The following is a 12,986-nucleotide window of genomic DNA, read 5'->3' as shown; positions in this document are numbered from 1 at the left end:
TTTTTACTGATTTCAGGGATCGAAAGTATATAAAAATCACCTCTTACTTTTCCAACAATTTTACCCTTGCAGACCTGTGTAATTTGGCTTCTATACTTAGTAGATATTCTTTACTGTCTTGACATAAGGGCTCGTGCACACGACCGATTTTCTTGGACAAATGCTAGCTGTGGTTTTCATGGACAGCACTTGTAGCCATGATATTCTATAGGGCTGTGCTCATGCTCATGTCCGATTCTTTCCTTAGGAAGCGTGATCTGCGGAAAAAAAATTTTTTTATTCCTCCCGCAGTCTATGTAAATATGCTCAGTCGGGTCCGATGGGCGTGGCTTATTGTCCATCTCTCTCCCCTCCTGGCTTGCTCTACGCATTCCTTTTTGGTAATTCCTGCGTTCACATAGAGTTACTGCGTGTGTGCATTCAAATGGTCCCTTTCTATACTTCCAGGCCATAGAAAGCCATGGCGTATGCCGGCGCATGCGCAATACTGTTTTTCGGCTTTGCCCACAGTTGGGCAAAGCATACTGCACACGCGCAGTAACTGTACGCTATCTGTGATAATCACAGAAATCAATACGTACAGCAAAACGAGGAGGGGTGGTGGAGACGGACAATAAGCTCCGCCCATCGGACTGGACCAAGCATATTTACATACACTGCGGGAGGAATAAAAACAGTATTTAGGTATCATTGGTGGGGAGTCAAGGGGTGCAAAAAGTACTTGTATAATGCAGAGATGACACTAAATTGAATGATATTTTTAGATGATATGCCAAAAAAGTGGTGACAGATTCACTTTATCATGAAAAGTGCTTAAATCCAGAAACTAATACTCGGTTCCTACCCAGAAGACACTGAGCAGAATGGACAGTGTACAATCCTCTTATTTCCATTTTTAGATGCAGTTTTTACCCTTCTTATTCGTGGGACTGGTCAGCACGTAGTAAGCTTGAGCTTCTATGAGCTTCAGAAACTATTACAGGCGTTCTCCAGGTTGACATTTCTAGAAGGAAGGCGTGCCGTCTAAAAATACAACATATCAAAATCAACCTTGAGTCGGCCATTGGCCGAATGCTCATTATGACGACCATTCACCATACTCATGAACGTTATTATTATTTTATTATTTATTTTGCTTCACTTATAAAGCGCGATCATATTCTGCAGCGCTTTACATACAATATCATCACTGTCCCTAATGGGGCTCACCATCCAAATTCCCTATCAGTATGTCTTTGGAGTGTGTGAGGAAACTGGAGAACCCAGAGGAACAAACAGACTATTTTGAGGAACATAAAAACTCCCTGCAGATGTTGCATTTGGTGGGATCTGAACCTAGGACCCCAGTGCTAACCACTCAGCCATGCATTCTCCATGGGGAGAGCAGAGTAAGCTGAAGCCAAACTAAGCCAGTAGTGAATTATCTGCTGGAAGATCAGGAGGCACTTGTACTTATTAGATGGTCAACCAAGCACACCAAAAATTCACTTTATTTTTTTTCTAATGTACATGGGAGTCATTCCAGCACCGTCTCTTCACTACTACCCTTGATCTTCAATGCCATGACAGCAGTGATGCCATTACTACAGAAAGTGACTTCTGCAACCAATTACTGCCAATCAAGGCACTGTGAGCCCCAATGTCCTTATCCAAATTGTCTATGAAGCAGGAGAGTAGCTCTCCCCCTCGAATGCAGGAAGCGTGGAGGCTAAGGAGCAGAGCATCTGCAGAAGATGGTGGGACAACCCCAATAATTTACCTGGAAAACTGCAGGAAATATAACTTAATTTGGAAATGAAAATGAGAAGATGCAGATACAACTGAATGCATCATGAAGTCATGACTTGATGGACTGTGATGGATCACAGTGGAGTTTTCATAATCAAAATCAATTGTTTACAAGACACAGAGTAAACGAATACAACATCAGTATAAAGATCGGCTACACTAAAGTACACAACCTAGACCGGAATATAACTGGACTGTTATTGTTCCATCAGTGCAAACATTTCCCACATAGTGGGCACTACCTTACACTATACACTGAATATGCCCATCTACACTTAGTGGTACATCATGTAGGCTTCAAAGGGTAACATGTCTCATCATATCAGGAAAAGACTATGAAAAGAGCTCTTTATTGAACTGTCATGGAAACTTCGAAGTTTAAAGGGGATCGCTCAGGAGATTCATGCTGCTTGAACCATGGAAATGGAATACAGACAGGCTCCCTTATTTCAGTAAGCTCAAAACACAGTTTGAAAAATGAGCCGACAGAGGATGAAGAGTCCACTGGGAGACTCCCTTCAGCTTCTCCCGTCCAACTCTACTTGACTGGCTGCTAACTTTTTATACAATAATAGAGAGAGACCTGGTCAGCTCAGATAAGCTGGGCGGGGAGAAGCTGGAGGAGACACCCACTGGACTCTTCTCCCTATGCCCGATATCTTCCACGTGCTTGGCTGGTTTTTAAATGATAATTTCTCTGAAATGTCACATCCTCTCACAGTAATGGCGCATTCAGACATCCGTGCAAATCAGCCTGAAATCGGACTGCAGTGTCCAGTTTGGCAGCGGGTCTCCCGGCCCAAGCTTGATATATTTCTATGAAGTCGTCACACTTGGGTCAGGAGACCCACAGACAGTCTTTGTATCGTGGTCCAATCTCAGACCGATTTCCTCCGACATCTGAATGTGTCCTAAAACAAAACAGATGGACAACAGCGATTTTGCCTGTTTTCAGGATAACCATGTTTCAGGCTGTATGCATCTCTATACAGGTTTCTCATAAATTAGAAACTGGAGAAGTAGATGCATAATAAACAGTCATCCATAAAATGTAATACAAGGCCAGTAATACAGCAAGCAAATAATAACAGGATAGACATGCCAGAAGAATGCACAGTAATTGATCCCAGCACCAGGACCTCCACCAACCAAAATTTATGACATGTCAAAAGTTTTCTAAAAAGTGCAATCACACTTTACATAAGGTCAGAACTGTGACCACAGAAATCAGATCGTTGAGACTATATTACTTCTTCCACTAAGTGTTTAGATCTAGGATTACAAAATCTAGTAATTGGTTTCATGAGATATTCCCAATTGTTTGACGCCAATAGTCAGCTATGACTCCATCACTGGGTGTGTGACAGCACCGGACTGAGGAGACATCAACTACTCGTATGATTGGGATAACGGGGCATGACTCCATCACTGGCTGTGTGACAACACCGGACTGAGGAGACATCAACTGCTCGTATGATTGGGATAACGGGGCATGACTCCATCACTGGCTGTGTGACAACACCGGACTGAGGAGACATCAACTGCTCGTATGATTGGGATAACAGGGCATGACTCCATCACTGGCTGTGTGACAACACCAGCCTGAGGAGACATCAACTGCTCGTATGATTGGGATAACGGGGCATGACTCCATCAATGGCTGTGTGACAGCACCGGACTGAGGAGACATCAACTGCTCGTATGATTGGGATAACAGGGCATGACTCCATCACTGGCTGTGTGACAACACCGGACTGAGGAGACATCAACTGCTCGTATGATTGGGATAACAGGGCATGACTCCATCACTGGGTGTGTGACAGCACCGGACTGAGGAGACATCAACTACTCGTATGATTGGGATAACGGGGCATGACTCCATCACTGGCTGTGTGACAACACCGGACTGAGGAGACATCAACTGCTCGTATGATTGGGATAACAGGGCATGACTCCATCACTGGCTGTGTGACAACACCGGACTGAGGAGACATCAACTGCTCGTATGATTGGGATAACGGGGCATGACTCCATCACTGGCTGTGTGACAACACCGGACTGAGGAGACATCAACTGCTCGTATGATTGGGATAACGGGGCATGACTCCATCACTGGCTGTGTGACAGCACCGGACTGAGGAGACATCAACTGCTCGTATGATTGGGATAACAGGGCATGACTCCATCACTGGCTGTGTGACAACACCGGACTGAGGAGACATCAACTGCTCGTATGATTGGGATAACGGGGCATGACTCCATCACTGGCTGTGTGACAACACCGGACTGAGGAGACATCAACTGCTCGTATGATTGGGATAACGGGGCATGACTCCATCACTGGCTGTGTGACAGCACCGGACTGAGGAGACATCAACTGCTCGTATGATTGGGATAACAGGGCATGACTCCATCACTGGCTGTGTGACAACACCGGACTGAGGAGACATCAACTGCTCGTATGATTGGGATAACGGGGCATGACTCCATCACTGGCTGTGTGACAACACCGGACTGAGGAGACATCAACTGCTCGTATGATTGGGATAACGGGGCATGACTCCATCACTGGCTGTGTGACAACACCGGCCTGAGGAGACATCAACTGCTTGTATGATTGGGATAACGGGGTGCAAATATTTCTACCCATTTCTCAGTATGATTCAGATTTGAAGGGTGCAAAACTGAACACAGAAAACTTCTCTCACTTCTTCTACAGCTCTGGTGCACAATGTTTTTGGTCCAAGGGCCACATTGTTATGCTGAACCAATTTCAAGGACTGCAATAAAAGTTAATCAGGTGTTCGCTTCTGTGACATTCATGGCGGCATAACAAAAGTATACGGTATAAGGGTCTTATAGGTTCTACCCACAGGACACCTGGCTCCACCATTCCGCTCTCTAATGGTACGATCACACAGAGGTTTTTTATGATGATTTAGAAATTGATTTGGCTCCAAAATGCACATAAAAAACGCTTCAAATTCTCCGACGCATTTTATTGGGAGAAAGGTCCCCGGGAGCGGACACACATTGTGGCTTTTTCACATTTTGAGTAATTCCAACTAAAATCAAGAGGAATATTTAGAGCAATTTCTACTTTATATACGGATTTTGTAGTAAAATGGCTTGGAAAATTCTTCTCAAAAGCTGAGAGAACAAATCCTGGTAATGGATGGATTCCTACAATAGACCTTATGGGTGACGTACTTACTGCCTAAAGTTTCACAACTCCCATAAACTAGTGTCCAATGCCCACACTCCTCTCTGAACTGTCAAACAGGGGCCAGACCCCATTCTCCTGATGTCCACAGAGCCCCCTTAGTATTTGCCAGTCCCTGCCCCGTCCCACTACACCTCTGTGCAGTTACCTGGTGTCTCCATATGGTCGGGGGGCGCCCAGAATGGCATCACAGACACATGTGGCCCCGTTCTAGAGTAATGTTTCCATGTTCCCACATGTACCTTTACCTACTGCTGCCCACACCATGAAAGGTGACCTTCTGCCTGTTCTCCAGACATGGAGCTGTCTGACCCTGCACAAGGAGCACGTTCCTCCGCAGGGCAGAATGGGTACAAGGAGAAGCTGTCACCTGAGAGGCCACAAGCAGGCAAGGAGTCAGGGCCGATACCTGTGTGACCTGAGGAGCAGCGCCCCACACACCTATGCGCACGCGGAGGTGCCAGCCTTGCCCTCACCAGATAGCCATCCTGCTCTTCGGGTAGTCCAGCTTATCGAGGCAGTCCAGGAAGTAGGGCAGCGTGTGCGCAGCATTCCGGGCTATGATGGCGATCAGGACACTGGGCTTCTGCAGCCCGGACTCCGGGAACATGTCCTCCTCCACCGAGAGCTCCTCGGCCGGCACAGCCCCCATGATGGAGAGGGACAGGGGCACAAGCAGCCAGGCACTGACTGCAGCCATGTTCCCCCGAGCTGCCGCTCTGCATACTGCTCCTGCCGCTACATGGACTGGGGATGGGGGATGGAGCTGAAATATGAGAGCAGGAGAGCGGGGGGGATCCGGGCGGCAGGACCGCTAATAATGCCTGCCATTCATCACCAATCCAGGGCTTCTCCTGACCCTGCACCAGTCACTCGTGGGCCACTAGTGTCTCTGGGGGGCACAGGTCCCGGCTAATGGGGTCCTCGCCTCTGTGAATGAGAGATCTGCTGCTATTAAATAAAACCTGTCCTGAGAGGGGACACTGAGGTAAATCAGTGAGTGGGAACTACAAGATCCACAGTCTGCAGCAGTCACCACTGACACCGATGACAGAAGCCCACTACACTGAGGGGACGTCCAAAAGAGAATGAAGAAGAGGAAAGAACACAGCGACCTATACGTCCAAAGAGATGGAGAGGCATTGTAGTATGTATCTACATGAATTACATAGAGACAATTAGGAAATCAACACAGATCCCATATAAACAGGTGTCTATTATATTCCCTGTGCTTTATAGGTGGGGAATGAACACAGATCCCATATAAACAGGTGTCTGTTATATTCCCTGTGCTTTATAGGTGGGGAATGAACACAGATCCCATATAAACAGGTGTCTGTTATATTCCCTGTGCTTTATAGGTGGGGAATGAACACAGATCCCATATAAACAGGTGTCTGTTATATTCCCTGTGCTTTATAGGTGGGGAATGAACACAGATCCCATATAAACAGGTGTCTGTTATATTCCCTGTGCTTTATAGGTGGGGAATGAACACAGATCCCATATAAACAGGTGTCTATTATATTCCCTGTGCTTTATAGGTGGGGAATGAACACAGATCCCATATAAACAGGTGTCTATTATATTCCCTGTGCTTTATAGGTGGGGAATGAACACAGATCCCATATAAACAGGTGTCTGTTATATTCCCTGTGCTTTATAGGTGGGGAATGAACACAGATCCCATATAAACAGGTGTCTGTTATATTCCCTGTGCTTTATAGGTGGGGAATGAACACAGATCCCATATAAACAGGTGTCTGTTATATTCCCTGTGCTTTATAGGTGGGGAATGAACACAGATCCCATATAAACAGGTGTCTGTTATATTCCCTGTGCTTTATAGGTGGGGAATGAACACAGATCCCATATAAACAGGTGTCTGTTATATTCCCTGTGCTTTATAGGTGGGGAATGAACACAGATCCCATATAAACAGGTGTCTGTTATATTCCCTGTGCTTTATAGGTGGGGAATGAACACAGATCCCATATAAACAGGTGTCTGTTATATTCCCTGTGCTTTATAGGTGGGGAATGAACACAGATCCCATATAAACAGGTGTCCGTTATATTCCCTGTGCTTTATAGGTGGGGAATGAACACAGATCCCATATAAACAGGTGTCTGTTATATTCCCTGTGCTTTATAGGTGGGGAATGAACACAGATCCCATATAAACAGGTGTCTGTTATATTCCCTGTGCTTTATAGGTGGGGAATGAACACAGATCCCATATAAACAGGTGTCTGTTATATTCCCTGTGCTTTATAGGTGGGGAATGAACACAGATCCCATATAAACAGGTGTCTGTTATATTCCCTGTGCTTTATAGGTGGGGAATGAACACAGATCCCATATAAACAGGTGTCTGTTATATTCCCTGTGCTTTATAGGTGGGGAATGAACACAGATCCCATATAAACAGGTGTCTGTTATATTCCCTGTGCTTTATAGGTGGGGAATGAACACAGATCCCATATAAACAGGTGTCTGTTATATTCCCTGTGCTTTATAGGTGGGGAATGAACACAGATCCCATATAAACAGGTGTCCGTTATATTCCCTGTGCTTTATAGGTGGGGAATGAACACAGATCCCATATAAACAGGTGTCTATTATATTCCCTGTGCTTTATAGGTGGGGAATGAACACAGATCCCATATAAACAGGTGTCTGTTATATTCCCTGTGCTTTATAGGTGGGGAATGAACACAGATCCCATATAAACAGGTGTCTGTTATATTCCCTGTGCTTTATAGGTGGGGAATGAACACAGATCCCATATAAACAGGTGTCTGTTATATTCCCTGTGCTTTATAGGTGGGGAATGAACACAGATCCCATATAAACAGGTGTCTGTTATATTCCCTGTGCTTTATAGGTGGGGAATGAACACAGATCCCATATAAACAGGTGTCTGTTATATTCCCTGTGCTTTATAGGTGGGGAATGAACACAGATCCCATATAAACAGGTGTCTGTTATATTCCCTGTGCTTTATAGGTGGGGAATGAACACAGATCCCATATAAACAGGTGTCTGTTATATTCCCTGTGCTTTATAGGTGGGGAATCAACACAGATCCCATATAAACAGGTGTCTATTATATTCCCTGTGCTTTATAGGTGGGGAATGAACACAGATCCCATATAAACAGGTGTCTATTATATTCCCTGTGCTTTATAGGTGGGGAATGAACACAGATCCCATATAAACAGGTGTCTATTATATTCCCTGTGCTTTATAGGTGGGGAATGAACACAGATCCCATATAAACAGGTGTCTATTATATTCCCTGTGCTTTATAGGTGGGGAATGAACACAGATCCCATATAAACAGGTGTCTATTATATTCCCTGTGCTTTATAGGTGGGGAATGAACACAGATCCCATATAAACAGGTGTCTATTATATTCCCTGTGCTTTATAGGTGGGGAATGAACACAGATCCCATATAAACAGGTGTCTATTATATTCCCTGTGCTTTATAGGTGGGGAATGAACACAGATCCCATATAAACAGGTGTCTATTATATTCCCTGTGCTTTATAGGTGGGGAATGAACACAGATCCCATATAAACAGGTGTCTATTATATTCCCTGTGCTTTATAGGTGGGGAATGAACACAGATCCCATATAAACAGGTGTCTATTATATTCCCTGTGCTTTATAGGTGGGGATGAACACAGATCCCATATAAACAGGTGTCTATTATATTCCCTGTGCTTTATAGGTGCGGAATGAACACAGATCCCATATAAACAGGTGTCTATTATATTCCCTGTGCTTTATAGGTGCGGAATGAATATGGAATATATGTAGATATAAAGCTCAGGGAATATAATATACACCTGTTTATATGGGACCTGTGTTCATTCCTCTATTACTTACATATATTAGATGTTCATTCCCCACCTATAAAGCTCAGGGAATATAATAGACACCTGTTTATATGGGATCTGTGTTCATTCCTCTATTACTTACATATATTACATGCTCATTCCCCACCTATAAATGTCAGGGAATATAATAGACACCTGTTCATATGGGACCTGTGTTCATTCCTCTATTATCTTCATATATTACATGCTCATTCCCCACCTATAAAGCTCAGGAATATAATATATGTCTGTTTATATGGGACCTGTGTTGATTTACTAATTGTCTATATGTAATTCATGCTCATTTCATATCCAAGATGCCTAAGAAATCTATACTACCTCTCCATATCTTTGGACCTATAAGTTATTATGTTCATTCTTTCTCCTTTACCCCCGCAGCATGACTGCACCTTATTTTTTCTCTCACTTGAGGGCCGCCTCTTGTACAATGATTTACTTTTATGTTTATTATTTTTATGCGTATACACATATATTGAATAATCTAATATATATTTTTATATTATTGTTCTTATTTTTTCATTATATTTAATGGTGATAATTTTGATGAGTTCTATTGGTACCCACATATATAATCTCATCAAGATTCTTTGGGGTTTTTTCATGTCACTATTACCTTTAAGTCTGCCATTTGTATTACTGGTGTTTTTTATGTGTAATCAAATCTTCCTTCTTTGTAATGCCAATTATGTATATTCAGTCCTGATATGTGCACATTTTTCTCTCTTTTTTAGTGCCATTCTTTGCCATTTTATTGAATAAAGATATACCTTTTTACATGAATTTCTTGTCTGGATGTTTCTTGGCTTTCCATTGTTCTGGGGTATCTTGTTTTGTTTCCTCTTTCTGAATGGTTTCCACTTGTTTACAGAGCACAGTATTTTTTCACTAATATTAATTCTCTCTTTATTCATATATATTACCGTTAGGTGTTACTATTGTGTCTATTATATAGACACTGGAATAGAACCAAGCTTACTTAATATATGGAAACAGAACCAAGGTTACTGCATAGATACAGAACAGAATCAAGCTTACTACATAAATAAAGAAATAATACCAAGCTTTCTACATATTTATTGCAGAACCAAACTAAATACATCAATATGGTAATAGAACTAAGCTTATTACATAGATATGGGAATGATGTTGGTCCTTCGTAGTCGAAGATGACCATGGCTTCAGGGTTAGAAGAGAATTAATAATTATGGGTCCGGAGGAGGCTGATGAGGCCAATCCAAGGCCGGAAGGTTCACCCACATATTTGACATAAGGAAGTAGATGTGGTCAGTACACCAAATTCTGCTTGTGCCTTGCGGACAGCACTCTTTCTTTTTACGTCCAAGACATTCCTATCTTCAGCTGCACATGCTCCTGAGGTGATCATGTCCCACCAACCTTGACAATCCAGGGCAAGCACTTCCCATTCATTGATGTTGACTTCCAGGTTTTTAAGAGACGCTTTAAGGCAGTCTTTATCGCGCTTCTTCTGCCCCCCCAACTGCTCGCTTTCCTTGACACAGTTCTCCGTACAGCAGTTGTTTTGGTAGTCGGCTGTCAGACATTCTGACCACAGCTTATTACATAGACAGCTTATTACATAGATATGGGAATAGAACTAAGCTTACTACATAGAATCGGTAATAGAACAAAGCTCATTGTATTGATGCTTGAACAGAACCAAACTTACTGCATAGATGTGTAATAGAACCAATTTTACTACATAGATGTAGAAACAGATCCAAACTTACTATGTAAATGTGGAAGCAGAACCAAGCTTAAAACATAGATAAGGAAACAGAACCAAGCTTTCTACATATTCAGGATCACAACCAAACTAAATGCCGTACATAGATTTGGCAATAGAACTAAGCTTACTACATATATACAGGAACAGAACCAAGCTTACTACATTAATACAAGAACAGAACTGTGAGGGACGAGGGAGAATCCATTTTGGATTATAGGTTGAGGACATCTCCGTTGACTCCTGGAATGTGCCCCCACCCTTGCATTCCCCCAGGCCATTAAAAGCCATGCAATGTTTCCTTTTAATTAAAACCTCACGAAGAAGCTCTTTGAAGCTCTTAACACAAGGGTATGAAATCTTCTGCAGCTACGGCTAGCTGGTTCCCTTTGTTTGACCAAGCACATAGAGACCCCATGGCATAACAATGCAGAAAAGAAACAGCCAACAGCACACGAATTAAGAAGGATGCACGTTCAAAAGGTCCGAGCCTGAAAGTACCACATCGACGGCACTAAGTCCTCTTTCATGATCTATAGATGTATATAGTGAAACTACATAAAAAGAGACCAAAATGATATCAGAAGTAACTGGAAAATTGTTGACTTTGCTAAAAAAATCACTGGTATCAACTATATACGATTTTGCAGGTATGGCAAAATTCCTGAGTACCTTATCCAAAAAAATGGAAATATTGCTGAAAATGGAACCCTTCCCTGATACTATGGGACGTCCAGGGGGGTTCAATAAATCCTTATGAATTTTTGGTAACGTATATAGGAGGGGTATCTCTGGATTCTCAATCAAAAAAAAGTTGTAAAGCTTCTGATCAATGAGTCCATCGTAAAGGGGCTCACTGATCAAGAGCCGCAACTCATTCAAAAACTCTGTAGTTGGATCACATGAAAGTCTAGTGTAAACTGCCATATCCGCTAACTGGCGCTGAATTTCTGCCCTGTATTTCCTTGTATCCATTATCACTATCGCCCCACCTCCAGAGATACCCCTCCTATATACGTTACCAAAAATTCATAAGGATTTATTGAACCCCCCTGGACGTCCCATAGTATCAGGGAAGGGTTCCATTTTCAGCAATATTTCCATTTTTTTGGCCTTAGGCCATGTGCAGACGTTGCGGATTTAATTGCGGTTCCGCCGCGGTTTGTACCTCGCGGAATAGCCTAAAATCCGCAGTGTAGTGTACCTACAATGGGAGTCTATGGGATCCGCAGACTTGATGTGCACATGCTGCGGAAAAAAACGCACAGAAACGTAGCGGTTTATTTTCCGCAGCATGTCACTTCTTTTCTGCGGTACCGCTGCGGTTCTGCCCCCATAGACTCCCATTGTATCTTTCAATTCCGCAGCAAAACCGCTGATCAAATAAAGATCTGCGGTTTTGCTGCTGATTTGCTATCAAAAACCGCAGGAAAGGGAAACGACGGAACAGGAAGGAGGAAGTGTATGTGATGTAAAATGGAGTCGTACCGTCGTATGGGGATGGATGTGAGGCGTATGGTTGAGTTGGTAAGTAATGTCAGTGTGTGTCAGTCTGTATGTGTGTTTCAGTCTGTGCGTCAGTCTGTGTGTCTGTAGTGACAGATTGTGGTCATTCGTCGGATGGGAAAGCTCTCCCATCCAAATATGATGGGAGAGTTTTCCCATCGCCAGGCGAATGAGCACAATGGGTTAAAAAAAAAAACAACACACATGTAACAAACAGTACATACAACACACAACATGTACACATACTTACCACATACATACGACTTTCGCCCGCCCGAAGCCTTCCCTCACTGGTCTTCCATTAAATGTTTAACAAAAAAAAAAAAACACCCCCAAAAAAGGTTCTGTCCCACGATGTCCTCCGGTGATGCACTGCAAGAGTTAATTGCTCCTGCAGTGCTCTTCGGTGGTTTCCTGCGGTTCAATGAACTCCGGGACCTCACTTTACGGTCCGGGAGCTCACTTTACGGTCCGGCAGCTCACTTTACGGTAATTGACCTGTCGGAATTGCCGTAAAGTGAGAGTCCCGGAGTTCATTGAACTCCGGTTAACTTTCACGCATGCGCAGTCACATTGCAGGAACTTTCTCCTGTCAGTGTGACTTTTTAACCCGTGGAGAGCAGTCACATCTACTGATATGACTGTTCTCCACTAGAGATCGACATGGGACACTCGATTTTAAATGGATTGCGTCGGACAGGTGGTATTTTTGTGGTTTTTTATTTTATTTTTATTTACAGGTTATGGTTTTTTATTGGTAAGTATGGTAAAATTCAGAACATTAAAAAAAATTTTCTGTGTGTTTTTTTTTTCATAT

The 12,986-nt window shown here is 43.1% G+C and overlaps 1 protein-coding gene across 3 annotated transcripts in view; it reads right to left on the bottom strand.

Moving 5' to 3' along the window:
* The window catches only part of COLGALT2 (collagen beta(1-O)galactosyltransferase 2), a 412,958-nt gene extending 406,957 nt beyond the window's left edge, over window positions 1–6,001 (bottom strand). The window contains exon 1 of one of the 3 annotated variants that reach the window (XM_073582911.1): window positions 5,488–6,001. In XM_073582911.1, coding sequence (XP_073439012.1) covers window positions 5,488–5,711 — 224 coding nt within the window. In that variant the 5' untranslated portion in view covers window positions 5,712–6,001. The remainder of the gene's footprint in view (window positions 1–5,487) is intronic. The other 2 variants (XM_073582910.1, XM_073582912.1) reach the window with 2 other exon arrangements.
* Between the last annotated feature and the right edge of the window lie 6,985 nt (window positions 6,002–12,986).

Source organism: Dendrobates tinctorius, unplaced genomic scaffold, assembly GCF_039654945.1.
Source record: "Dendrobates tinctorius isolate UK_male_01 unplaced genomic scaffold, ASM3965494v1 ptg000074l, whole genome shotgun sequence".
NCBI classification, from domain to species: domain Eukaryota; kingdom Metazoa; phylum Chordata; class Amphibia; order Anura; family Dendrobatidae; genus Dendrobates; species Dendrobates tinctorius.
This window is presented reverse-complemented; position numbering and strand designations above follow the sequence as displayed.